We start from the raw sequence: 27,912 nt of genomic DNA, 5'->3' as shown, positions 1-27,912 counted from the left end.
TGCACCCCTAGTACTGTTTGGTTACAGCTTTTTAGCAAAGGCACATCCATAGGAGGGCACTACATTTTCTGACCCATTTGAGACAGCTGCTGCCATGACTGGGTTGCACTTACTGTTTCAAGAAGAGCAGGCAAAGAATGGGTTTAAAAGCTGAGCAAAGTGAAGAAAGAAATGTTTGCTATGCTGACAAACTGCAAGCTCATGCACCTTTTGGGTGCAAACATGTGTTTAAAAAATAGCCATTGCCTTTCACTAATTCAGGCCAAGGTGCCTGGACGTGTAGACTTCATGAGGCGGGAGCCCCTGGAGAAGACAGTTCCGTTGTATTTGCGTCTGAAAAGGTGTTCTAAGCAGAAACCACCAGCCACTAAGCTCACCTGCAACAGGGAGTAGCTCTCACACCCATTTCCCACCATCACCTCCCTGCGCCTCTCTCTGGATCAGCTTCTGCGACACTCCTCCTACACCTACACGACAGCTTCTCTGGGCCCTGATACATGCTGTTCCTTCCACCCTGAACACCCTTTATCCAGGGAACATCTACTCTGTCTTCCTCAAGGCTCATCGCAAATGTCACCTCCTCCCTGAAGCCTTCCCTGATACCACATGCCCAGTATAAATTAAACTTCACTGGCAGTGTTTTGTGTATAACTATTTTATACACACACACACACAATTTGTATTGATTTCAGAGAGGAAGGGAGAGGGAGAGATAGAAACATCAGTGATGAGAATCATTGATCAGCTGCCTCCTGCACGCCCCCTACTGGGGATCGAGCCCGCAACCCGGGCATGTGCCCTAACTGGGAATTGAACGGTGACCTCCTGATTCATAGGCTGATGCTCAACCACTGAGCCACGCTGGCCAGGCTGTATAACTATTATAATAGGACAGCTTGTCTTGGTAGCAATTGTGTCTGCCCCTGGGTTGCAAGCTCTCTGAGGGTAACCGCCCCTTCCGGGCATTTACTCCCAGCAGCACATGCAGTCAATGCTCAGTAAATATCAGTCCACTTGTCCTGGTCTTGTGTGGAAATTGGGAAAAGGGGTAATAATGTAGCAACCGGCTCCCTGTCGAGGGACGGGGAAGCCAGAAGTGCATGATGGTTAGGGAGCGGAGACGAGGAAAGACCTCTAACCTCACCACTTCCACTAAAGACGGCCCTTGTGTGGACTTCACGCACAGGAGGGCAGACAACCGAGAAGCAGACTGACAAGGACAAGGGCAGAGACCGGAAGCAGCGTCTGCCCACACCTGGCCCTGGAGGTCCGGCACTGGGGAGTGGGAGGTGCTAGGAGGAGGGAGGGTGGGCGGGCCATACTTTCAAGGTGTCACGGTGACGCAGTGGGTCGCCTCAAAGTGCCAAATACACAGAAAGTGCTCCAGAAACAGGCAACGTGGGGGTAGGTGAAGGGGACCGCATGAGACCATTCTCCCGCTGCTGGAATGGCAGCTCGAAGCAGATCAGTTAGAGAAAAAGGCACGTTTCTGGCAAGACCCGAAGTGAACACAAAGCAATAGCACATGGTACCGGCAGAAGCTGCGGCAGGCCAGACCTCTACAGGCTCAGCATCGACTTCATTTCCTCTGGTGGTTCTTGGGGGAATCTGTGAGGCAAATTCCTAAACACAACACTGTCAGAAATATAAATGGGCTCCCCGCTATTGCTGCGGGCTCCGCTATCGCTGTGGGCTCCCCGCTATCGCTGTGGGCTCCCCACTATCACTGGGGGCTCTCTGCTACTGCTGTGGGCTCCCCGCTACTGCTGTGGGCTCCCCGCCATCGCTGTGGGCTCCCCGCTATCGCTGTGGGCTCTCCGTGACCGCTGTGGGCTCCCCGCTATCTCTGTGGGCTCCCCGCTACTGCTGTGGGCTCCCCGCTACTGCTGTGGGCTCCCTGCTATCGCTGTGGGCTCCCCGCTATCGCTGTGAGCTCTCCGTGACCGCTGTGGGAAGGGACAGGCCGTGTTCACAAGAGAAGAGCAGCAGTAATAAGGTCTGACAGTGTCAGTGAGAAGGGAGACTGGGAGGAGGGGTGACTTCGTGGTATCTGCCAGGATCCACAGGACTCGCCTGGTTTCCAAGGCAGTGAGTGGACCCTGTGAGTGGAGAGTCCCCCGGGAAACTGAGGAAGAGCTGAGACTATGAAGCTACTTCCTAGCTTGCCATCTTACAGGTTAGTAAGAGGGTGTAAGACAAAAACACCACTTTAAAGAACACTGTGGAGACGAGGCTAAAGGAGACCGATGGAGACGTTTTATTCCGACGTGGTAAGGTTATAATGAGAACTTCCAAGTTCTAAAAGTTCAAATAAAAATAGGATTTTACAAATTAAAAAAATACAATTTATATACACAGTGGAATTAGCTAAGGTTACGTATAAACAACCAGTGCAAACACAAAAAGGAAGCTGCTGCTGTCCCAACGGCCAAGGCCCGCAGGAGGCATGCAATCCGCACACGAACATCACGGCCGTCCGCTCCCGGCCTTTCCCGACACCCAGGGTGGTGTTGGTGTGCAACCTCACATCGGACATGCCATGTGGTCGGCCGGGTCAGGCCATGTCCATTCCAGCCGGAGCCACTCGTTGAGCAAGGTCATGAGCAAATCACCTCTCAGGTGCAAGTCCTCCAGCCGTGGGGACTCTACCCCCATCTCCCCTGACCACAGCCGGGGACCACGAACCACCACACTGAGACCAAACAGCCACCGCTAGCCAAGCCCGAGCCCTGTGCCGTCCTCTATGGAGGGACCAGATCCCCGGAGGCACGGGGCTGCTGGCACCAGGAGGGCTGGAGATGCAGGTTTCCAGCAGACCTCCGAGGAGCGGGCTTCCAGGATTCTGCTGCGAGTGGGCCTGGCTGTCTTTGGGCACCAGGAGAGGACGGCCGTCACAGGAGACAGGAAGCGCCTTTCACGAGGGGCCCGGGCCTCTCTGGCAGCCGTCCAGCCAGCTCCGGGGGGAAGGCATCTGCATTCTGTCTACCTCTGGGCCACACCGAAGGGAACAAATGCCTGGTGACTTAAAAGCAATGTGATGTGCACGAGGGGCAATTTCCTGGTGACCCAGCCCAGGACAAGAGGCTCCCTGACCCCCTGCAGAACCTGGCCTGGCCCTTCTCAGGGAGGGCTGGGAAGAGGGTCCAGTTCCCGTGAAGGGGTCACACCATGCTCCTGGTCCCCTTCTTCAGGAAAGGAGATAAGGTGGTCAAGCTCTGAACACTAAAGCGAAGTGGCGGCTGGCTCACACCACGGTGAGAAGGGCTGGCCTCTTTGGTCCTTGTGATTTCCCGAACAATGCAGTGGGGGTTTCATCACGTTTCACAAATCACGTGCCTCCAGGAAGCTGACATACTCAGACCTCGAAGTACTTTTGGTCGAAGAGATAAGATGGGGCGGAGGGCCACCGTCTCCTGCAAAAGGCCCCAAGCGGCCCCTCACTAAGTGGGACTGTTCACTGGTGTGTGTTGAGCCAAGACCTGGGCGGGCAGAGCAAAGGCTGACACCCACCCCCGGAAAGGGTCTTCCCATCGAAGTCAACTCGCAGCGGAGGGCGAGAAGTGCTGCCAGGGCCAGGCCCGGACGCCCTCAGGCAACTCCCAGATTCAAACACGAGGAAACGAAACGCCAATGAACGCCACCTCGCCAATGAACGCCACCTCGAGTGCAAGGCCCACCTCCCGGGGTTTCCTGAAGGCCCAGGATGCTGATGATCGTGTAGAGAGCGGAGGCCAGTGAGAGCAAATGCCGCCACCCAAAGGCCCACTCGGGGCCTGTGCAGAGGACCAGCGCCTGGAGAAGCTGAGTCACTGGCACAGAGGGAGGCTTCCTGGGTTCGATGCTAAAGCCTCAGGGCACGTCCCAGCAGGAAGTATCCTGAGTTTCACTGCTGAGCCCCTCAGCCAGTTGGGGGGTGGCAGCGGGAAGTTACAGGGGTCTGTGGGGTGCGGACACCCGCGTCCTCAAACACGCATCTACTTCATCGCCACACTCAGGCCTGTCAAGCCGCATCTCATACCTTGTGGTGGTCGCTGGCTCAGACTCTTTCCCATTTGGAAGTAACCATACCGTTCTCCAGAGCCGAGTGGTTTATCTGGGGACCCTGCTCTTAGTTAAATTGGGGGGGCCTGCTCTTAAATTGGGGGCTTGCTCTTAGTTAACTTGGGGGGGGGGCATCAAGATCCTCGGGGCTTTACCAGGAAGATGCAGGCAAACATGGGGAAAGTTTACTGAGGTGAAAAGGAGCAGGAACGAATGGGGTAAGAATGCGTCACCAGGGGACCGTGGGTCACTTGGGAAATGGAGAGAAAGCTGAAATGTTAAAACCAGGGCAGATGGAAAGCTGGCCCCATGGTCAGATCCACTGCTCAGGGATTATTAGTGGGGTTAATGCTTTGTGCTTCCTGGGGGTGGTGGTTCTAAGGAGACTGAAACCACAGGGGCCAGAGCTGAGCTCACCCTGGAAGCAGCGCATCCCCCAGTGAACCTGCAGATTGAGGGGGACCGAGAAGGAGGGCCTCCCTGAACATGGGCCGTCTTCTCAGTGCCCAGCTCCCGAGCCAGTAATTCACTTCATTTCGCAACTGGCGCTTCCCCGGGGTCTGCTGAGGCCACATCCCTCCCTCATGGTTTACGGCAGAGCTGGGTCCCCCAGGAAAGGAGGGGAGGGGCAGGAACCTGCTCTGGGTGTCACTCTCCAGCGGTGAGGCCTGAACCCTCTTGCGGGTCCTGGCATTCGTGGGGCAGGGGCTGGGGCCTGTGCGGACCTGGATGGAAGGAGCTCGGGGAGCAGGGAACAGGAAGGTACTTGCTGAGAAAGTCAGATAAGTCCAAACTCTGACGGGTCAAACCATCCCCAGGATCTAGACCAGCAAGCGTTCGATGACTGCAGGCTTTCTGAGCGAGGGGTGATGGGCTCTGCCGTGCCCTGGGGCAGCCCCGCCAACCGAGGCGGAGCAGAGCTGCCTCCCCGGAGCTCCAGGAGGGCGCTGGCCTTTGGATGAGGCCGAGCCTCAGATGGTCTGGTAGTGCTGCCGCAGCCGGGCCTGCAGGAACTCGTACGTCAGGTTGTGTCGGGTGATGATCCCAACGATCTAGAATGAGGAGAAAAGACCCAAGTGACCTGCCGAGTCAAACGCAGTGCGGCAAGACCCGAGCAGACGGAGCTGGCCCAGTCTGTCAGGAGTGGAGGTCAGACAGGGTCCTGGATGGTGCAGCGCAGACACGACACCATGACCCCCACGTCAAAGGTCACCTGATCTCTACGGAACAGGATACACAGATAACTAGGGCTCCTAAAGGGGAGGCCGATGGGCTGTAGTCCGGCTGGTGACAATCTGAATGTGTGCACCTGTGCAGACAGGGCACACGCTCCCCAGGATTTGGCTTGAAAGTCTCTCATTTAACGTTACAGTGCCCATAACAGCTGGGGAACTGACACCTCACCCCATCCCCCCAGGTGCTGCCAGGTCTTGGGCGAAGAGACGGGGCCCTAAACTTTTCTAGTCCACGGTGCCACTGGCGACATCTGCTGGCCACGCTGGAGATTGCATATAAGAAACCGAAGGCAAAGGGGGAAAGGAAAGGTGTGTGAAGTTATCCCAGGCTCCACGTGCCCGCTCCCTCCTCACTCCTGGTGGGAGTTTCAGAGGAGGTTTTAGTCTAGAGACCTCCCTGCCGGATTCTGTGGTTGGAGGGTCCTTTCCTGAAGGTGGTGGTGGTGGGGGGGGGTGTAAGGGGGGGGGGGGGCGAGGCCAGGCTGCTACAGGCCGTGGGTGCTCCCTTCCCCCCAGAACTCTCACCTCTCCCACGGCGTTCACCACCGGCAAGTGCCGCAGCCCCATTGTCCTGAACAGGTTGAAAACTTGGGAGACGCTGCTGTTCGGTGACACGGTGAAGGGTGACGGGTTCATGTACGGGGTGACATCCTGCGGAGGAAAGACAACTAGCTTCCTGCGGCCGGCTCTGCCCTAACCAGGATGGGAGGCCAACCAGCACCGACCAGAGAGGTCCTTTCCCGGCCTGTCCTGGGGGACAGCCCCTCACCACTATCATCCGCGGGTTCAGCAGCGTCAGGTCCAGGTCGTGGATGTCGGGGTACCGTGGGTAATCCTCGGCCATCTCCGCGTAGGAAAGGCGCGGCTGGCTGGCGCTCTGCAAACCCAACCAGACACGGTCCTTGCAGCGAGTGCGGCAACAGGCAGGGTCACGTGTAGAGCCCCCCTGTCCCCCGTCTGGTCTGTATCCGCCCAGCCACGGTCCCCCAGAGTGAGGGGGGGCGGGGCTGGGGCCGGAACACATGCTCTGGAGTGAGACACAGTGATCCAGAGCCAGTTCCCAGCCTGCTCCCCGCTGTGTCCCCCAGGCAAGCCTCCTAATCCCCCCAAACTTCCCTTTCCTGCACCTGTAAAGTGGACATGGGCCAGTGAAGTTTAAAGGAGAAAAGTGCTAACTCATAGTAGCTGTGTGGGTTGACTTGTGTGCTCCCAAAAGAGATGTCCAAGCCCAACCCCGGTGCCTGTGAATGTGGCCTTATTGGAAACCAGGTCTCCGCAGATGTGATCAAGGTCAGACGAGGTCATATTGGATGGGAGAGGGCCTTAGATCCCATGACTGCTGTCCTTATACAAAGAGGAGACACAGGGAGAAGACCACGTGATGGTGAGGAGTGGGGGGTGATCGGTCTGCAGTTAGGAATGTCAAGGACCGCTGGCACCGCCACGGACCAGGAGGGTGAGAGAGGATCTCCCCTGGAGCCACCAGAGAGAGTGTGGCCCCGCCGACGCCTGGACTCCGTGCTCTGGCCTCGAGAGCTATGAACAGCAACTTGTTTGAAGCCATCTGTTAGTGGCAACCGGACGCAGCAGCCACAGCAAACTCAGACAACAGCTGCTACTTTCCTCCATCCCGAGTCTCACTGCTGCTGTCACTGGGCACCTGGGCCACCACAAGTGACCACACGTACTGGTCACTGCTCTGTCCCCGTCTTCCTCCCCTAACTCCACTCTGACACAGCTTTCTCCATGCACCACTGCCTCCCAGTGCTGCACTGGCTGGCTCTGGCTGGTTTCTGCCTGCAAGCGAGGCCTCTGTCATCTGGCTTCACGCCTCCACTTCCTTGAGCCCTGTGCCCCACTCCCAGCCAGGCGGGTCCTCCCCACAGACCACACGCTCAGGGCCCAGGCTCTGCACCACGGCCCTCCCTGCCCTGCCCTGTTAGCTGCTCTTCTGCAGGCCACCTGGGCCACGAGGAACCTCAGGCTGACCCCTACGAACAAGGCCTGAACCAGGAGAGCCAGTTTGGAAACCAGGTCTCTAGGCAACATTTTCAGGCTCCTTTCTCAGGACGAGTGTGTGAATGAGCGGGTCTCAGTGAGCGGGACCGCTCTGAACAACACCCCCACCCACGCCTGCTTCTCTCTACAAAAACCAAACAAAAGAGAAAGAAACGGCAGAGGAACTCACGGGAAGAACGGGGCTTCTTCTGGTAACACATGTAAGAAGGTTCATGCACACCAGAAACTAAAATGGAGAGGCTATAGCTGTAACCGGTCTGGCTCAGTGGATAGAGCGTCGGCCTGCGGACTGAAGGGTCCCAGGTTCGATTCCGGTCAAGGGCATGTACCTTGGTTGCGGGCACATCCCCAGTAGGGGGTGTGCAGGAGGCAGCTGATCGATGTTTCTAACTCTCTATCCCTCTTCCTTCCTTTCTGTAAAAAAAATCAATTAAATAAAATAAAATGTAGAGACTATGAAAAGCCTGCAGGCTGGCAGGACACCTGACACAGGTGCAGAGACTGCGTGGAGAATGGGGGGACTCACCCCCCCGCCTGGTGGCCCGGGAGGACACCGACTGCAGCAGAGGGAAGCGGGGCAGCATGCGCCCCCTAAGCAGCTGCTGGCAAATGACTCCGTCTCCCCTTCTCCTGAGGCGGAACTGTGCTCCTACCCGCCTGCCTCCGGAATGCGGTGCGGGCAAGAGGCACTTACCGACTGGCTTTCGGAATAGCAAACTCCTCGGACGAGCAGCGTGACAAGTTGCGACCGCAGGATCAGGCCGTGGAAGGTCAGAGGGCGGAAGCGTTCCTCCATGGTCCAGTCTTCACTTGGGGACTGGTCAGGGTATAGGTTGGGGTAGGGAGTGTATCTGTTATATAAAAACCAGATGCTGCCTAGTATACCCTCAGCAGGATCACGTTTCACCCACGTCCCAACCCACTCCCCAAATTCCCAAAAACTCGGGAGCTACCTAACAAGGCCAGCCCTTCCCGAACCCCTGTAGGTGCTGGTGCCTGCGCGGTGGGAGGACTGTGCGCTCACCTTCGCTCGAGCATCTGCTGCAGGAGGTCCTCCTTCTCGGCCGGCTCCTCTGAGGTCACGTGCTCGTCACACATGTTCCGCAGCTCACTCGATGGGTAGGACTTCATGGACTGGCTGCGCCTGCGCTGCTCGCCGGCTCGGGTGAGGATGCTGGATTTCTGAGGGTGGGGAGGGGTGACAATGGCAGAGGTATCCACCAGGGAGGCCCTGGACTGCTGCATGTGCAGGCACACCAACACAGCACCTACTTAGCGTAAGGATTTGGGGGGCAGTGGGGATCAAAAGCACATGCAGACAGGAACTGCAGGAAATGCTGGCAGTGGCTCAGGGGCCGGTTCACAGGAGCCTCTGGGCTCCGCAGGGCTTGCTGCAGACCCTGTGGTTTCTGCCGGCCCAACGTCCTTGCTTCTTGGATTTGGAAAAGCACCTCAATTCTCCAGTGGGGAACAAACCCTCTCCCAGCAAGCCCAGGGGTGGGCACACGACCCAGGTGAGGCAACGGGACTCTCCCTCTGCCTGGATTTCAAACCGGGAGCAGCCCAAGGACCGAGAAGAGCAGCTCTGAGGCCCGGTCTCCCAGAGGGTCCCCTCGCCGCCTACACGCCCAAGCACTCCGCTTTGGCTCCTTCACTTCCTGTCAGTCCTGCTGCTTCCAACAACTGATTTCTTTCCTCTCTTAAGTAGGGCAAAGTCCATTTCTGTGGTTGGCAACTCTAGAACCCTCACTGATCCAACGTGCAGGAATCCCGAAGACTGCTGATTAAAAACAAATCTGTCCCACCCAGCTGGTGTGGCTCAGCAGTGAGCACTGACCTATGAACCAGGAGGTCACAGTTCAATTCCTGGGTTGCAGGCTCCCATCCCCATTGTGGGGCGTGCAGGAGACAGCTGATCAATGATTCTCCCTCATCGTTGATGTGTCTATCCCTCTCCCCCTTCTTCTCTGAAATCAATAAAAATACACTTAAAAACAGAACAAAACAAACCTGTGCCCGTGCTTACTGGGAGAATGGACACGCCCTGATGGCCTAACGGAGTCCACGCTCGCTGTCGAGTCTACACTCACTGTCGCACATAATGGGGTGCTGATTTCTCCTAAGAGCCACCCACCTGTGGGGCGTGACGAGCACCAGTCAGTGTGAGCACCATGGAACCATTGCCACCCACCCCTCCTCTCGACTGTTTTCTCACCTTGAACTTGATGTTGTTACTGATGAGCTGGTTGCCCTTCATGAACTCCTTCTCGTTGCCCCGGTTCTCGGTGACCACAGGGAAGGCGTGGTGGACAGTGGTGCGTAGGATGCTGACTAGAGACTGGATGCGGGTGTGCGGGTAGACATAGGTCAGGTTGGGCTCCATGATGTCACTGGCTCTCAGTCTGTGGAGGGAGGGAAGCCATCAGCCCCATGCCTGAGCCCACGGCAACCGGGAGCAAGTGCGATCGGCTGCACTGGCTCTCCTGCGGCACATGCCCTTCCCCAGGCCTGAAACGCCCTTCCCTGCTGTGTGTGGGCCTGGACTCATCCCTCGGCTCAACATGCAAAGTCCCCTCATCACAAACCCCTCTGCTTGCCCAGGGGACCGAGTGGCCACCCCCTCCTCAGCACCCCATGGCACATTCCCCGTATCGCACTGAGTTGGTAATTACACTATGGAATTTTTAAAAAAAGTCTGGTGTCCCTTTAGACCAGGATGGCAGCTGCAGCCACAGGGCAAGTCCCTGCCTGTCTTGTCTACATGCTGTCGACGCTGCCTCTGCATCACCAGGGCAGAGACCACGGGCCTGCAGAGCTGACAACACTGACTCTGCCCTTTACAGAGGCTTGAGGACCCTACGCTAGACCACAGGGACTTGTGTGGTACCAGACGTAGGAGGCCCAAACCATTTGTGGGCTGATGGGTAATTTGGTGACTATAATACGAGATTTCGTTAGGCACACGCCAGGCAGGCTAGTTCTCAAACAGGGCTAGCAGACCCTTAGCTTAATCCTCACCTGAGGATATTTTTTCCATTGATTTTTAGAGTGAAAGGGAAGGAGGAGGAGGAGGGGAGATAGAGAGAGAAACATTGATGTGAGGCAGACACATCGACTGGTTGCCTCCTGCACACGTCCTGACTGGGGTGGGGAGCAAACCCGCAACCGAGGTACGACTAGGAATTGAACCCGCAACCCTTCGGTCCTCGGGCACCCTAACCACTGAGAAAAGCCAGCCAGGGCTAGCATGCCTGTAGTTTAGACATTTAATCCTAACACAGACTTTATGCACAGCCCTCACTCCTACTGAACCAGAACACAGGACCCAAACAAAGCCATGAATCAGCCCTGCCCTCCATGCCCTGCCCCAGCTCCCAGCCACAGGAACTGCTCAATGTTCCCAAACATACTTGCTCTTTTAATGACCCCGTTCACTTCATTCTCACCCAAGAATCTAAGTAACCATTTCCCACCCTGATAGAAACATTCCTTGGGCCCTAGGATGTGACGAGACCTCATGGCCTCACCTGTCCATTTCCGCCTCTGTCTCCCACTCCAGGAGCGGCACTCCTCGCAGGCCCACGTGGATGTCGTAAATGCCCTTATTGAAAAAGTCCCCTGTCCACTTGGCCACCTGAAACACAAAGTAAAGACTTGAAAAGAGGCTGCTGTGGGGCGAACTTGGCCCTGAACCCGCAAGTGGACTAGAAGGGGAGTGCTCACCATCAGAGTGATCATAATGGGAAGCCCGTAAGTGATCTCATTGGTGGATTCAATCAGGATGACCGTGAGACTGATGGTCATACGGACGACCCCGCCCAGGAAAGCCGCGGCACCAATCAGGGCAAAGGTCCCCGAATAGACATGGCCCAAGCCAATGTAGCTGGTGAAGAGGGAAAACAAGAATGTGGCTTGGAATCATGCTGGGCGGAGGGGCAGGGCTACGGTTCGAGCACTTGCACATGTACACACGTGCACATTCATGCACACATGTACACACACTGTACCTTTTGAGGACATTGGCAACTAAACGTCCAAAAGCAGCTCCACACAGCAGAGAAGGCACAAAGAGGCCACTTGGAACAGAAATGCCGTAAGTCCAACACGCAAGCAAGAAATAAAGGATGAAGAACAAAGCCAAAGTGATGGGGCTGAAGGTACCTGCAAGGCAAGGACAGACTGAGCCCCACTGCCTGATGCCCGCCACGGCCCGCCGGGCCGCCTTGGTCCCCACAGGTCCTTCTCTCACCAACCAGGTCACCTCCAACACTGGAGGCAGAAAGGCTAACCTTGTCTGGGTTGGAATTACAAAGGGAAAGTCCTGTTTTTTTGCTCTGAATTAAGGATAAGCCTGGCTGTATCTGAGGGCCAACAGAGGAGCACAGGCATGGGTAGGCGCACTGGGGCTCACCATCCTGGTGGAAGAGCTGAAGGATGGCGGACTCCTGGGGATTGAAGAAGAGGGTGGCCATGTCATTGTAGGTCTCATTGGGACAAAAAAAGGTCTTGATACTTGAATTCACATCTTCTGATGTGACCTAAGAAACAGAAATCAGTACAAGGTCAGCACCTGGCTAGGGCACTTGAATCTTCGAGTGGGAAGTCCCCACCTAGGTCAAAAGAGTCTGGCATTCTTGCTTTTCCTGTGAATTAAACCGGTAGCAAAAACAGATCTAGACGCAAGAGCGGCCAACTGACACTGTGTTCCTTGCATTTTGAGAATGAATGAAACAAGATGCGGGCCCTCGCTCAGCCACTCATAATGACACTGTAACTACAATGACGATTCACCAGGGAATCCGCCGTCTCTTCTCCCAGTGCTCATTTTGTGTGTGACACTCCTGGAAGCCTGGCTGGAAACCCCACGGACTAGGGGAAGATGAGGCAGGTGACAGATCAGTGATTGGGAACTGACAGCTTTTCAGAGGAGCTTCCAGGGTACGGCCTGACCTAATGCCCCAACTTTGGTACCAAATGGAAAAAGCCTCCGCTCTGAATTTGCTGCAGAAGCTAAACCACTTCCACACGGTGCAGACACCGTGCTCCTGGCTGCCGCCCGCAGGTTCCACATGGCTGAACAAAACCCCGACTGGGAAGAGATTACTTCTCCACATTTCAGACCTCCCACTCTCTCCATCGTTTTGTGTAGGAAGATGAAATTCCGGTACTGCCTTGCTCATTAGAGGGCAAGGGAATTTGTTTTCTATTTGATGGTATCCAGTAGTATAAGTGTTGTTACAATGCTCAGTAAGGATATGGACTTTCCCTGGACTCCATTCTATGTATAACACTGTAGAGATGCCCTTATGTGAACACTGTAACAATACTAGGTGGACCGGGTGGTGGGTTTGTAAAAACCCACCAGGTGAACCTGGCTGGCCAACACAGTTAGATGAAGGCTGCCTAGGAAATAGGACAGTGCCCCCTAGTGGTGGAACATGACAGGAAGAGCTGGCAAAGGAGAAACGTGTTTAGAACAGTAACCGGTGAGCGAGCCGAGAAGACACACAGGCAGTGGTTCCCAAACTACGCCTGGAGGAACACCAGTCCTGAAGGCTCTCTGGAAAGTCCTGCAGTCAATGCACTGAGACGCTCCAGAGCACCTGTTGGAAATCAGAGTTTCCACTAAAAGCAGAGTGCAGGGTCCATAACCAGAGGGACGGACACTCTAATGACCTTAGCAAAGATATTTCATTTTGTGATGCTTCAGCTTTCTCATCTATAAATTGGGAATAATTTCCACCTCATGCTATATTTTACTAGCTGAGTGATCTTGGTCAAGACCTCACTTTGCCTCCATTTTCTCATCTGGAAAATGGGAATAATAACACCAGCCAACCTGGTAGTGGTAAGGATTACATGATCATGTATGTAAGGAGCTTGGTGGAATACCTGGCACAATAAACATTCCAAATGTTCATAACTCTCCCTGGAATTTTAAGGGCCCTATAAAGTCTGGCATTAAAGAAACTTATTTAATTCTGGTTAACCCATTTGACCACAGAATCCTTTTCCATTTGTTTCTAAATAATATAAATCAATGTTCCCTGGAACACATTTTAGAAATGCGGTCTGGTAACCAGTAATGGGTCAGCCACATTTTTCCATAAAGAGCCAGACAGTAAATATTTCAGCCTTTGTAGGCCATGGCCCATCTTCTCCATCTTTCCCAGCTCTTTAAAAATGTAAAAACCATTCTTAGCTTGGGGGTTCCACAGAAACAAGCAGGTGCGCAGGGCAGATCTGGCCTGTGCGCTATAGTTTGCCCATCTCTGATCTGATATGGTCCAGCTGCACATGGACCGGCCCTGGGGACACTAAAGCAGCAGCCGAGACAAAGGCTCCAAAGGGGCTCTGAGGGCCAGAGTGCCCGTCCAGGGACTGTAAGATGACAGGTACCTAGCACTCCCCTGGCTCCCCCTGCAGTCCAGACCACACAGCTGAGCGACCACAGTCCAGCTCTCAGACCCACATCCAGGTTAGATCCAAAAACGCAGGGTAGAGGAAGCTCCAATCCTACCTCACGGACCTGCTCTTTCAGGGGAAGGTTCTGAAAAATACCATCCTCCTAAGAAGGGAAAAGGAGAAATGCGACAGGACGTATGCCAGTAAGTGCCTCGGAGCTGTGAGGAAGCAGGACTGCTGTGCTCCTGGGCAGGCGCTCCTTTCTCCCAGCCTAGAGCGAGCGACTCTCACAAGGGGGCGCAGGGGAGGCTGGTAGCACATTCAGGTGTGGAGAGCGAGAAGGGAAACTGGGGCCGGAGAAGATGCAGATGGTCCACTTCCCGAGCTTCTGTTTCCGATTAGTGTTGTTCAACAGAGAGAGAGACAGACAGACAGAGACAGACAGGAGTTCCCCTCTATGATAACCAGGATCATCCACAAACATGAGAAAGACGGAGGTGCACATCCTCTCTCCTGTGAAAAGGCGACTGCACATTTCTCTCGCTCAGCAATCTGATCAGACGGGAACCATGAACCCAACACATTCCTGAGCTCTCAGAGGCACGCCACCCATTTCTGGACCCTTGCTGCAGATGCAGGACAGAGGGAGCGGGTGCACTGGGGTTACCTGGAGCAGGAGCGAGTCATTCCCGATTTGACTTGAAGACATCTGTCGGCATTCTCCTAACACCATCGAGGCCACAAACACCACCACGGTGGTTACCAGAGACACCAGGAGGCTCTCTAAGACTCTAGGAAGCAAAGGGCAGCTGTTATAGGTAGTAAGACAACCCCTTCTAGGGAACTCAAATACACAACCCCGCCTACCCCTAACCCCTTTCTCCCCAAGAGCATGTGTAGGAGCCCCCGCCAGTCAGCATGTGTGGAATCTGTCAGCGACATGCTGCGTTCAGCAATTCCCATGTAAAAAGTGGGCGGCCAGGGACAAGGCTGCTGCGTCCACACCATCTCTCTCCGGGGAACAAAATGCCTTTCATTTTAGGTCCCAGGGGTGAGAATCGCACTGACCTTTCTGACTGTCATGCGTCCTAGTGGAAGTCAGGTGGGGCGGGAGGCAACCAGCCACTCGGATATAAATGAAGCTCAGACTCAGCCTTTAGGCCTGACAAATACAGTGGACACAACCCCTTCTACATTCTGTCTCAGTTGTGAAATCAGAGCTGGTGTGGAAAGCAGGGTCTGTTCACACCATCGCCTCCCTCGGGGAGACGGCCCATCCACACGGAGCTCGGGGAGCCCCGCAGGCTGGGGAAGGCGGCTGCGCAGGTACCTGACGAGCTTAGGCTTCGGGTGCACGTTTCGCATCCGGTACTTTGCAAGCCTCTTGTTCAGACAGTTGAATGTGGCTCCCAGCAGGCCCCCAATGACCCCCATCAGGACGAAGAAACCCAAATCCACAGCTGTCCAGAGGTGACATTTTTTATCAGAGTCAGAGCACTGAGAGAAGGGGCAGGAAAGGGAGAGAAAAACCATGGTGCCCATGAGAACAGGAAGGGGTGGAGGCGGAGCAGACAGACACAGGAGGGGAGGCTGCCTTCTCTCTTCAAGAGCCAGCGCAGTGCAGGGCCTGCCCACACCGGGCAGGGGCACCCACAGGAGGCTACAGGGGTAGAGAGCCCCGCCAGAAGCTGCCCCTGATTGTTTCTATCTGGTACATCACTTAGAGCAATTGTCACCGGTCAAGCAAGAAATTCTGGGGGCCCTAGCTGGATTGGCTCAGTGGATAGAGCGTCGGCCTGCGGGCTGAAGGGTCCCACGTTCGATTCCAGTCAAGGGCACATGCCCGGGTTGCAGGCTCAATCCCCAATAGGGGGCATACAGGAGGCAGCCAATCAATGATTTCCTCTTATCATTGATCCCTCTCTCCCTCTCCCTTCCTCTATGAAATCAATAAAAATATATATATTAAAAAATTTTGTAATTGCATCTTATTTTTTTAAAAAAAGAAAGAAATTCTGGGGGAAAAGGACAAAGCATACCTTGAACTCGCCGAAGTTCAGCAATCCAGGGAGCTGGAAGGAGCCCCAACTTCCAAACTGAATCCCAGAACGAAAGAAGTTGAGGGTGAAGGTGGCAGACATGGAGCAGAAGAGCTAGGGACAGGTGACAAAAACAAGAACATTCAATAGCAACAAGTCCTGCTTCCTCCCTGACCCTCTTCATAACACCTGCTGCTCTACACAGAAACCTGCCGACTCCAGGCCCGGTACAGGTGTCCGGTAACCACGGCAAGAAAGGCACCCCGTGTGGACAACTGGACCACACACAGGCCACAGAAGCTTTCATTTCAACAGCCTGTTGTGAGATCTGTTTACTTAGAGCCAGATACACACTGAATCCTGTGCCAAGAGAAAGAGTGAACATGAGAGGAAGAACGCGCTACTCTAAGGTAGGAGTCGGGGTTCAAGTCTGGGCTCTGCTGCCGCCTCATGACCAGTCCCACGCCTTCACACCAGGTGGCTCACCAACAAGAGATGATACTGGCAGTTTGATGTGGGGGATGGGAGCGTGTGCATATGGAAAGCACGGGAAAGCCCACAATTTGGCAGTTTACGGGCGTCTAAAGCAAAGGACTGGGCTCGTCAGAACTACAGCTTAAACGGGGTGATGATGTTCAGGAGAAGGTTGTCCTTGGAAGTCCTCCTCACCACTTTCCACGTGAGCCCTTGGTTCCAGAAGGACGAGCCCTCCTCCAGACTGAACAGGGTCCCCCCAATGGGAGCCCCGAAGGCTGCAGCGACGCCAGCAGCTGCACCTGCTGATACAAAGTCCCGCTTGTCTCTGAGGAGAGAAGAGACAGACGCTTTATTGGACAAAGAGCCCTCAGGCCACAAAAGCCGGTTTTCCCTGCCTTATTTGCCAACGTTTGTGTGTGTTTTTTTAAAATTGATTCTGAGAGCGAGAGAAATGTTGATGTGAGAGTGAAACATCGATCAGCTACCTCCTGCACACCCCAAGTGGGGATTGAGCCTGCAACCTGGGCATGTGCGCTGACCGGGAATCAAAGAAGCAACTTCTTGGTGCATGGATGACGCCCAACCAACTGAGCCACACTGGCCAGGGCCTTATCCGCCAACATTTTATCTCATGAAGGACCCATGAAGTCAGGGTTTGAAGCAGGCCAACTGGGCAACGAACAGGCTCACCTGAGAGCCAGATCCACTCCGCAGCCCGAGTTCCTCCAGGGGGAGAGGCCCCCTCACACCAGTCTCCTCTGAAGATGTATTTCAGCCCCAGCTCAGTCCCCGCTGAGCTACACTCTCCCCAGATCTTCCTTCCAAAGGGCACAGCGTCATGAAAAGGCCTAAGTGCTGGTGACACGCGGAGGAGCAGGTGACAATGACATGCGGAGCACCAAGGCGGGAAGGTAGACCACAGCTCTGACCCGGGGCCGATTACAAGGGCCTCGTGCTCGGGCCAGTTTCACACACACAGATCCCACAGGGCAAAAAGTTCTGAGAAGAGCACCTGCCCACCCAGGGCGGCGACTCAGCACACTGCTCTGGAATATGGACGATGCTCTTGCGAGTAGCTGTGGACTGTCTCGGCCGTGATTTTCACTGCCACTGCCTGAGATGCTTCCAGGCCTTAGGTCAGAACACAGTGACAGCCACGAGACCAGTTGGGCCCTGGTTGCTTATTTTCAGGACAGTAGCTCAAAGCCCACCTTCTTTCTGACACCGGGTTTTGCACGCAGCCTGCCCAGCAGGGGAGGCAATAGCTAGCTAGAGCGAGTATGGCGTCTGAGAGGCAGTAAATGGACAGTTTATTTTTTTCAAGAGAATCCAATTCTGCCCTGGCCAGTGTGGCTCAATGGTTGGGTGTTGTCCATGCACCAAAAGCCTACCTGTGTGATTCCGGGTCAGGGCACATGCCCAGGTTGTGGGCAGGAAGCAGCCAATGAACTTTCTCTCTCCCTCTCCCTTCCCCTCTCTCTGAAAAAAAACAAAACAAAACAAAAAAAACCCTTTAAGAAAAGAAAAAAAGAAAGTCCAATTCCTATTATCAACAAGACGAGTAATAATAAGTGGTGGGGAGGTTGGGGAGAAAATGGAACTCTCATCACTGCTGAAGGGAATATAAACTGGTGCAGCCTCTATGGAAAACAGTATGGAGGTGCCTCAAAACATTAAGAGAAGAGTTCCTGTATCACCCAGCAATCCTTCTTCTCGGTAGTTTTTTACCGAAAAATTTGAAAACATTTATTGGCAAAGATTTATGCACCCTATATTCACTGCAGCATTATTCACAGTGGCAAAAGACATGGACACAACCAAAGTGTCTTCAATGGACAACTGGATAAAGAAGATGTGGCATCTACACTAATAAAAGAGAAACATGGCAATTAGCGTACGACTGCTACCCTTCCCATTGGCTAATCAGCATATCCTTATGCAAATTAACTGTCAGCCAAGATGGCGGCTGACAGCCATGCACTGAAGCGAGCAGGGAGGCTTGCTTGCTCCAGTGACGGCGAACTCCAACGTTCCCGCCTCACTTGCCGGCCTCTCAGCTGCAACTCTAAGCAACTATGTACTATGTTGCAAATAAGAAGCTAAACAAAACCCCAGAAACCGGCTTTCATTCAGCTGGGCTTCAGCCAGCCGGACCGCAACATTGTATCGATATTTTCAGCAGCAAGGCCTCAGAGCTAAAGCTGGCCCAGAATAAAAAAAATAAAATAAAAAAGGAGCGGTTGGGAGCTTCAGTCACCCGCTTCCGGAAAACAGCCCTCAGCCCCTCACCCAGACTGGCCAGGCACCCCAGTGGGGACCCCCACCCTGATCCAGAACACCCTTCAGGGCAAACCAGCCAGCCTTTACCCATGCACCAGGACACTATCTTATATAGTAAAAGGGTAATATGCCTCCCAGCACCGGGATCAGCGGAGCAGCGAGGCTCCCGGCACTGGGATCAGCGTGACAGGGGGCAGCGCCCAAACCCCCTGATCAGCCCTGCTCTGTGCCTGATAGGGGGGAGCTCCCCAATCCCCTGATTGCCCTGCGGCTCTGTGTGTGACAGGGGGTGGGGCCACAACTTCTCTATCCGCCCTGCTCTGTTTGTGACAGGGGAAGGCGCCCCAACCCCCTGACCAGCCCTGCTCCTCTGTGTTTGACAGGGTGCGGCGCATCAACCCCCTGATTGGCCCTGCTCTGCGGGGCCCCAACTCCCCAACTCCCCCGCCACAGGCCCTGCTCTGTGTGTGACAGGGTAGAGCCATAACCTCTCCATCAGCCCTGCCCTGAGTGTGAAGTGGCAGCGCCCCAACCCCCTGATCGGCCCTGCTCTGTGGGTGATAGAGGGTGGCGCCCCAACCCCCCTCCACTGGCCTTGCTCTGTGTGTGACAGGGTAGAGCCATAACCTCCCCATTGGCCCTGCCCTGAGTGTGACAGGGTGCAGCGCCCCAACCCCCTGATCAGCCCTGCTCTGTGTGTGACAGGGGGCGGTGCCCCAGCTCCCCTATCGGCCCTACTCTGTGAGTGACAGGGGGGAGCTCCTCAACCCCCTGATCGGCCCTGCTCTGTGAGTGACGGGGGGAGCTCCCCAACCCCCTGATTGACCCTGCTCTGTGTGTGACAGGGTACGGAGCCCCAACCCCCCTGATGGGCCCCACCCCCCTGATCGGCCCTGCTCTGTGCATGACAGGGGTGGCGCCACAACCTCCCCATCGACCCTGCCTTGAGTGCAGGGGGCGGTGTCCCAACCCCCCAATCGGCCCTACCCTGAGTGTGACTGAGGGTGGCATCGCAACCTCCCGATCCGCCCTGCTCTGTGCATGACGGGGTGGTGCCCCAACTCCCCAATCGGCCCTGCTCTGAGCCTGACCAGGGGCTGCACCTAGGGATTGGGCGTGCCCTCTGCCACCCGGGAGCAGGCCTAAGCCAGCAGATCGTTATCTCCCGAGGGGTCCCAGACTGCGAGAGGGCACAGGCCGGGCTGGGGGACCCCCCTCCCTCCGCCCCCCCCCGAGTGCACAAATTTTTGTGCACCGGGCCTCTAGTTCTATATAATAAAAGGGTAATATGCAAATTGATCCTAAGCGCGGAACAACCAGTCACTATGACACGCACTGACCACCAGGGGGCAGATGCTCAACACAGGAGCTGCCCCTGGTGGTCAGTGTGCTCCCACAGTGGGAGCTCCGCTCAGTCACAAGCTGGGCTGACAGCTGCAAGTGCAGCAGCGGTGGCGGAAGCCTCTCTCGCCTTCTCGGTAGTGCTAAGGATATCCGACTACGGACATCCCCTGAGGGCTCCTGGGCTGTGGGCCTAAGTTGGCAGGTGGACATCCTCCGAGGGGTCCCAGACTGCAAGAGGGCTCAGGCTTGGCTGAGGGATCCCCCGCCCTGAGTGCACAAATCTTTGTGCCCCGGCCTCTAGTATATACATAATAGAATACTACTCAGCCATAAGAAATGAAATACTGCCATTTGTGACATGGATGGACTTTCAGATTATGCCAAGCAACGTAAGTCAATCAGAAAAAGCTAAGAACTATATGATTTCACTCATCTGTAGGACATAAAACTGAAACTCAGACACAGACAACAATATGGTGGTTACCAGACGGAAGGGGGTGGGAGGTAGTGAAGGAAAAGGGAGCCAAATGTATGGTGACGGAAGGTAACTTCACTTTGGGTGATGGCAAAACAATGCAATATACAGATCATGTAGCCTAGAAATCTACACTTGAAACCTATATAATCTTATTACCCAATGTCACCCCAATAAATTTAACTTAAAGAAAAGAAAATCCAATTCCTAACCTTTCCATACCTGTCACTCCGGAAATAGGGGAAGTTAAACTGGATCTTCCGGAAGGAGATGCTCTGAAACTAAAACAAGAGAAAACCAAGTCAGAGGGGGGCCCACAGGCCACCTGCAGGAACCCCACGGGAGCCCCCGCCTTGAGCACAGCGCGGGCAGATGTGCTGCAGAAGGGAGAGTCCAGACGAGCAACCTGGGAAAAAGAAGCTGTCTCTGGGAGAAACTTCCTTTCCTGCTCCTAAATTTCTATGCTCTTCCGAAATTGCGTTTTGTACATAATCAACAAGTCAGAAAGAAAATGGCGAAGGGCTGGGAGGAAATGAAAGCTGCTGCAGAAGATACCGTGAGCCCTGCTCAGGCGTGGCAGTAAGGAAGGGCCACGCACCACCTTCAACCTGTCCCCCAAATGCTCACGCTGCCACCGTCCCTGCCCCCTTCTGGGAGGCCGGGGCTGGCTGGGAGGGTGAGGCAGGAGCAGAGAGAGAGCAGAAGACAAGTTCTGGGCAAGTCTTCTCTCCTTGGCTTTGACCACTCACTAGCAACATTCCCTCCTCTCAGGACAAGAGAGGAACATGCCCACAAGTGACGGACTACAAGGAACCGAGGTGTCTCCAACCTGCAGCCCGAATCGGATAGCCCGTAAGGATGGGAGCTTCGCCGTCCTGAGCTAGCTCCTCACCCTGTGTTATTAGTCCTGTGCTACCTTGGGTGCACTCAGCACAGCCGTGCCCGGAACCACCTCAGACGTGCTTCCAGCATCTTGGGATAGGGCAGCGCTGAGCTGACCCACTGAGCCACCTTCCGTGGAGGCACCGGGCAATGGCTGTGGGAGCACCAGGTAACTTCATTTGAACAGACTTTCTTTATGTGCCATTTCTGTTCCTAGGACCTAGTTAAATCTCTGGGGTACCAGTTACCCCCTCTCCCAGGAGACAGGCCACATAGCTTTTACATCAACCCAAACTGACATCAGACTCCAAAGCCACGCTAGGGTGCTGCCGATGGATGTTCTTCCAGACTGACTCACAGAAGCCCCTGCCTGGGAGACCACTGTAAGGGACTCACCTTCCCAACCCACCAACCTTACCTGAGGGAGGCCAGCGCCCACCACGGCTCCACTGTGGATCATGGGGCCTTCCTTCCCCACAAAGAGCCCTGGGAGCAGGTGGAGAAGGGGAGACCATCAGTCAGCACAGAACCACTGTAGCTCGGGAGACCTCTGCTGTGTAAACCTTCCTCTCGATAAAACAGAGATGCTCCTGTAACTGTCTAACAGAAAGAGTCAAATTCCCATCGAATAAGAGAAAATACTCTTTAAACTCTTAATTGGGCATCAGCAAACTACAGCCTGTGGGCCAAATGGCTCGCTGTTTTTGTACAGCTGGCGAGCTAAGAATAATTTTTCCATTCTCACCTGGATATGTTTTAAATGGTTATGTAAGTTTAAGCACCTAAATAATATTTTCAATTTTGCCTCTTTGGCCCACAAAGCCTAAAACACTGACTATCTAGCTGTTTACACAAAAAGCTCACTGACTTTGCTAAAAGCCAACTCCATAAACCAACTGGATGGTGGGTCTACTTCACAGCCTAATGTGTTACGCAGAGAGCTCTGAATGGTAACTAACAGGTCTGCATTGAAGAAACTAAGCCACAGACAGAAAGTACAGAGATCTGTTAAGGGCAGGCCCTCCAATCCAAATCTACTTCATTTACATACAGAATGCTTCTTGTCCTCTTCACCCTTTGAAGAAAAGAAGGGGCCAGTCAGAAAGACCCCCCTTACCTCCAGCCACACTGAACAGCACCCCGAAGACTTTGCAGACCAGGGTCCGGAGACGGACGATTCCGGGCACCTTCACCCCATTCAGATAGCACTTGATCTCGGGTATTCCAGAACCTGCTGCCACTGGCTGGAAGAGGAGGTGCACCCGTACACTCAAATCCATCGCCCTCCCCAGAGGGACGACCTGCTGGCCTGAGTTTCCAACTCAGCAGGTCTGAGGGGGGATGGGAGGACGGGCACTTCTAAAAAGTTCACAGTGATTCAGCATCACCTGCGGAGCCTTCAACAATCCATGCAGGCACCCCACTTCCGGAGATCCTGAGCTCACTCACGCGAGCTGGGGCCCGGGGGCCAGTCATTTTTAAAGTTCTCCAGGGGATCCTACCCTGATGTGCTCCCCAAGGTGGAGAACCACCCTCCTCATCTAGATGTTTGCTCTTTAATCTCACCACAGGCTAACACTTGACTTTCAGAAACATTTCTAAGTGAACGAGAGGCCACTTTCTGCAGGAATCTATATTCCAAGTCGAATTCAGTTCTCTCAGCGCCCAGTCATGGCGATGGAGATGAGGAGTGTAGGACCCAAAGTCTTGACAACAAAAAGGCCTCTTACCTCAATTAGGACAAGAAGACTCCCTAGGAAGACAAAGGTCAAGTTGAAACCCAGGAGTTCAAGGAGGGACAAGGCGAGGCACCCTTTCTGGCTGCATTCCTCCACCGCTAGAGAGTGAGTTAAGGAACCGTGCTCCCCAGCCACGCCAAGGCCTTTCCTGCAAACACCCGACATGGGGCAGCTCCGCCTCTTGAAGTGCTTACTGCGCCTCTTCCTGTTCTCCACGTCGTGTATGAACAAGAAAACTGCCTGAGATGTCATCTACACTAGGCACCATTTCTCATTATGAAATGCTTCAAACATTGCGAAGAGTAACCCTCACCCGTACCTTCCCAGCCCTACCTTTAATAAATCTCAGGGTGGTAGCATATTTGCTTGATACTTTTAAAAATTAAAACGTTAAGAGAGCCCATTTTTGTGGCTGACCTGCCGCTCTCCCATGCTGCTGGCAGTATTGGAATAAACACTCACATATGATTCAACCCTCTCTGCTTAATTGGCTCAAGTAGTGACAGGCAGCCCAGACCCACTGATTGTCCGGTAACATATTCTGGCGATCAGGAAGGGACGTAAGCGAGAGACTCCTCTGGAGTGAGTGTGCTTGCTGCCTGGACTGGGGGTTCCTGGGGCTGAGGACTGGACTCCTATTCGCAGCGCTGTCAGGAATGTTCATTTTGAGTTCCAGGCGCAGCCTCAGCAACCCCTGTCGTCTCACCTGAGACCTAAGTTGAATCAAGCGTTTTTGTAGGAGGAATCAAGCGTTTTGTGTGGCATGAGCAGTGGCTGCCTCTCGTCTGGGCTTCCTTGTAAGGATGTATGCACTGTGTATGGCACAGGAGGCATTTTACTGCCTCTCGTCTGGACGAGCCGGGTCAGCTCCTGATGGTAAGGACCTCCAGTGGTCCTTGCCTGGTCTCCGAGCCCTTCGTCTGACCCACTCTGGCATGAGACATTGCTCTGCTTCGGTCAGTTTTAAACGCAGGGCATTCTGAGGTGTCTGTGGCTGGATAGACAAGGAGCATGGTGTGACGCTCTTGCCTGTGGGTTGGGCCCACCTGTAAATATTGTACATAGAGTGTCTCTGCTGATTGTTGTTTTGTGTCTTTGGTTTAATTTGTCTAAAGATGGGGCATACCCTATTTTGCTAGGGGCTCCAGCTACCCGTGGCAGGGATGGCAGGAACTTCCCAGCAGCTGCCAAGAATTCTTAATCTTGGGGACCCTTCCTGCTCTCCCTCTCAAGGCATCAGTCACTGGAAACTCTAAGCTAGGGAAAGTTCTTGTCTGTAATGTAACTTGGTTACTGATGTTCTTTGCTTGCTTTTTTATCTTTGGGGGACTTAGTTTGCTCTTCACTGGTTTATGAACACAAGGAATCCTCTGTCTGCTGTTTGGGCTTTGTGCCACTCAGAACCCATGTGCTGTGCTGGGTTAGTGTGAGAGAAGATTCTAAGGCTAATGTCCCAGTACACCCTTTTCAGAATAGTCATCTATTCACTGTAGGGGTTTTTGTTTACTTGTTTGTTTCTGTTTTTTGTTGTTGTTTTTTTTAAAGCTATCTTCTTATATGCAAGATTTCATGTTGTTAGTCTACTCAGAAACAAAGATATGGGAGATAAACCTTCTGAACGCCCCCCTCCCCCACAAGTTCTTTTCCTAAGGGGATCAGACCTGCAGAAGTGCCCCCCAGCAGACTACAAAAATAGCAGTGGAGGGCCTCTTCCATCTTTGTAAGAAAAAATAAAGTAAAATAGTACTTTCACATTAAAGCCACCTAAGGCTAGTGAGTTATCCCTGTTAAAAAAAATTGGTCCAGAAAATGCCTTGGGTAATTATAATTGGCTTTAAAACCTCAAAGTTGTTAAGACAAAATGAAATAACTAAAGTGAAGGGTTTATGATAAAGCTTTTTTTAAAGTGATAATTATATATACCTAAACATAGTTTTCCAAAGTCTTTGGTAACTAAAAACTTTGGAGTTTGCAGGGTTAAGTAGTAAAAATTATTAAATATCTAGGTATTTTGAAATATCAGGATACTGAACTATTAATCTGAGTTTGCCTCGTATGAAAAATCTAGAGGATTTGAATCTGTTAATGAATAAGTCTTGTATTTTACTTGAAATATCTCTTAAAAATGTGAATGTATTGCTAATCTGAGGAATGTTAATTACTTACATGTCACCTAAAAATTAAGGTTTCTAAGGTTAAGAATTCTAACTAATTGGAAAGAAATTATGGTTTTGGTGTAATAGAAGGCATGCGGCATGGAGATGCATTTTGAAGGAAAAGAAAGTGGGTTCTAAAGTTGGTTATTTTTGAAAGTTGAAAGGTTTGTGAAAGTTGTAAAATATTTGTAAAAAGAAATGTTGAGAGGAAGTTATATAAATGACACAGGCCAATAAGCCAGGAGTAGTAGTAGAATAGGGAAATTGAGATGGTCAGACAGCAATTGGGAGCCATCTAGTAAATCCTATCTTCCCTAAACCAAGGATGCTTAAGAGTAAATGACTTGCACTTTGCCTCCCTAACCAGAGGGTAAATAGCTTCTATCAACCTACTCAGGAGACAGACAGCAGAAATCCAATCAGTGTCATTTACTGACCACACCCAAGGACAAGTGAAGTTACAGAATAAACCTCATGTTAGTTAGTCCTTTTCTAGTCTATTAAAAGGGAAAAGGTCTTTCCTGCTTTTGCCCAGGAAGCAAAAGTTCTATAAATTATTGAAATAGTTGTATGTTATATTAATTAGGCACTTTTTTTCATTAAAAAAAGAGTCATCTTCTTAATCATGGGAACTAAAGTTTGCTAGCCTATGATTGTGTCTAATACCCTTTTGTCAATTTGATATATGATCTTTTGGTAAAATAAGTTTGACAATCTTTCCAAGGTTTGAATTTTAAGAAACTTTTCTTGACCTAGAATTGGCTTTAGGTCATTCCAATTGGCTCTGAAATGCCTCAAGAATTTGTTTTCTCTCATGAAGGAAAATTTTCTGCTCAAGGCACATGGGAAACTTTGTCAAATAATAATAACTATATTATGCTTCCATTTATAGCTCTAATTGTTATCCTGGAATATTGTGTTTTACAGAAAGGACAAGATTCCATGTCATTCACATTACTCTAAAGTATCTGGATTTATAGAAGTACTAGTGTGCTAGGGGGAGGAAATGAAACATGAGAAACTTACTGAATATGTTGAGGGGAGGGACAGCAGCCTGGAAAAAGTTACCGATTGTGTCAAGGTCAGGAACCGTGGCAGAGAAAAATTGCTAGATTGTCTTAGAAAAACAATGTGTTATGATATGCTCCAGCCAGATGTGACTCCGTTTATCTCCCCTTTGTACTTACGAACTTCTTATGAACTTCTGAGGAACAGCTAATGAAATGCTTTGTAGTTGGTTTTTTCTTTTTTTCTAACACTGTGATTGGCAATAAAAGATCTTGCTGCACCCTTGGTCGGGGCCACATGCTGCAAACCTTCCCAGAAGGGGAAGGTGCGGGCTGTGGTCAGCTGGCCAGCTTAATAAAGGCTCTTAAATTTAAATTCTGAGTCGGTGGTCTATCTCGCTGAGCCAACCCATAACACTAGCAGAAAAAATCAGGAGAAACAAAAATTTGATTATGGGACTGAATGAATGGAAAATAATTATACAGTTTTTTAACTTTTGTTGAAAGTATTGCTGATTCTTGAACTTTTTGTTTATCAGATATAAGGTAGCATTTTTAAAGCAATTTGGTAAATTATATATTTTTCTCTCTGACTGTCCCTCCAGAATTTGGCAATTCTTAATAAGTGGCAATACGTTCTTTGCTTGAATTCAATAAGACCTGTTAACCAAGACTTTGACTGGCGTGTCATGCCTGCAGAGACATGCCTGGACTCTGGATGTCACCAGAAAGCTTTAAGGAATGAAGCCAATAAGAGCACCTTGGAGAAAGCCTGGTACCTTGCCTGGTCACAGGGTTCATGGCAGTCTTTCCAGGTAAGGAACAAAGGCTGCTTTCCTGAGAGATGGCAAAGAAGGAACCTCAAGACATCACTGGGGACCTCAACTTGAGGAAGTCACCCATATCTACAGGTATTGCAGGCAAACCTGATGGCAGTAAGGTGGCTCAGCGTCTTTGCCCTGCGGGGCTACTTAAAGCTTGATCATGAAATTCCAGGAAAGCATATCTTTTTAAAATAGCCTATGTGATCAACGGTTATTCTTATTGTGTTCATGCAAACAATCAAGCCAAATGGTAACTAGACTTAATACAGTAAATAAATTGGTTTTAAGTTGGCTCTTTAATAAAAATGAGGGTGATTTTAAAGAGAAAAATTGTGTTTCAATAGGAAATTATTAGAACTGAAATTTTTTTTTCTTTTACCAGACTATTGCCGTAATTCTTGCTATTCTAACTTTTGCCCAGTAATATTAAATTTTATAACACAGTTTGACTCCACCAGCTGACAAGCCCTACTCACACTCAGGGAATACCACCTCTGGACACCCTGCCACCTCCTTCCGTGCCCAGGTCTCATCATCCCTCTGACAGAGAGCAAGCAGCTCTTGGCTCTGAAGGAAAAACTTCGCCCCTCCTCAGCATGCAGCAGTTACAGAAGAAACCCTGTGCCCCTTTTCTCTGGAAGAATTTGGAGCCAAGATCCTTGAGGGCATGTGGTAGGCAGTTAGACAGACCTGAGCAGGGCAAGGATGATGGGCCAACTGGAGGAGAAATGGACGACACCCTGAAGCGTGCTTCTCACCACTCCAACTGCTCTGAAGCTGGCAGTGGAGGAACCTATATAGATCTGACCTTTGCATCTTGCTGAGTGGGAGTTGGGACACCTATTGATAATATATAGACTATTCCATTCATTTCGGGAAGAAAGTCACAGATGGGGATCTTTATATGTTGGGACCCACTGTCTGGGAAAAGGATGCAGGGATGTTTCCTCTAAAAGTTACTGCAGTCGTTCCCTATGGTGAATGTCTGA

The 27,912-nt window shown here is 52.3% G+C and overlaps 1 protein-coding gene across 2 annotated transcripts in view; it reads right to left on the bottom strand.

Moving 5' to 3' along the window:
• Positions 1–2,234: 2,234 nt before the first annotated feature.
• CLCN6 (chloride voltage-gated channel 6) overlaps positions 2,235–27,912 on the bottom strand; it is a 35,579-nt gene continuing 9,901 nt past the window's right edge. The window contains exons 6-23 of one of the 2 annotated variants that reach the window (XM_070404094.1): positions 22,928–23,034; positions 22,315–22,441; positions 21,616–21,683; positions 20,538–20,596; positions 16,409–16,541; positions 15,740–15,853; positions 15,031–15,197; positions 14,368–14,491; positions 11,707–11,833; positions 11,303–11,456; positions 11,019–11,178; positions 10,823–10,929; positions 9,511–9,697; positions 8,320–8,477; positions 7,990–8,146; positions 6,046–6,153; positions 5,802–5,927; positions 2,235–5,093 (exon numbers count right to left, since the gene is read on the bottom strand). In XM_070404094.1, coding sequence (XP_070260195.1) covers positions 5,013–5,093; positions 5,802–5,927; positions 6,046–6,153; positions 7,990–8,146; positions 8,320–8,477; positions 9,511–9,697; positions 10,823–10,929; positions 11,019–11,178; positions 11,303–11,456; positions 11,707–11,833; positions 14,368–14,491; positions 15,031–15,197; positions 15,740–15,853; positions 16,409–16,541; positions 20,538–20,596; positions 21,616–21,683; positions 22,315–22,441; positions 22,928–23,034 — 2,264 coding nt within the window. In that variant the 3' untranslated portion in view covers positions 2,235–5,012. Of the gene's footprint in view, positions 5,094–5,801; positions 5,928–6,045; positions 6,154–7,989; positions 8,147–8,319; positions 8,478–9,510; positions 9,698–10,822; positions 10,930–11,018; positions 11,179–11,302; positions 11,457–11,706; positions 11,834–14,367; positions 14,492–15,030; positions 15,198–15,739; positions 15,854–16,408; positions 16,542–20,537; positions 20,597–21,615; positions 21,684–22,314; positions 22,442–22,927; positions 23,035–27,912 lie in introns of those variants that run through there. The other variant, XR_011470190.1, reaches the window with a different exon arrangement.

The sequence above is a fragment of the Myotis yumanensis genome, unplaced genomic scaffold, assembly GCF_028538775.1.
Source record: "Myotis yumanensis isolate MYYU_CA2020_CCGP unplaced genomic scaffold, mMyoYum1.0.hap1 SCAF_2, whole genome shotgun sequence".
Taxonomy (NCBI): Eukaryota; Metazoa; Chordata; class Mammalia; order Chiroptera; family Vespertilionidae; genus Myotis; species Myotis yumanensis.
This window is presented reverse-complemented; position numbering and strand designations above follow the sequence as displayed.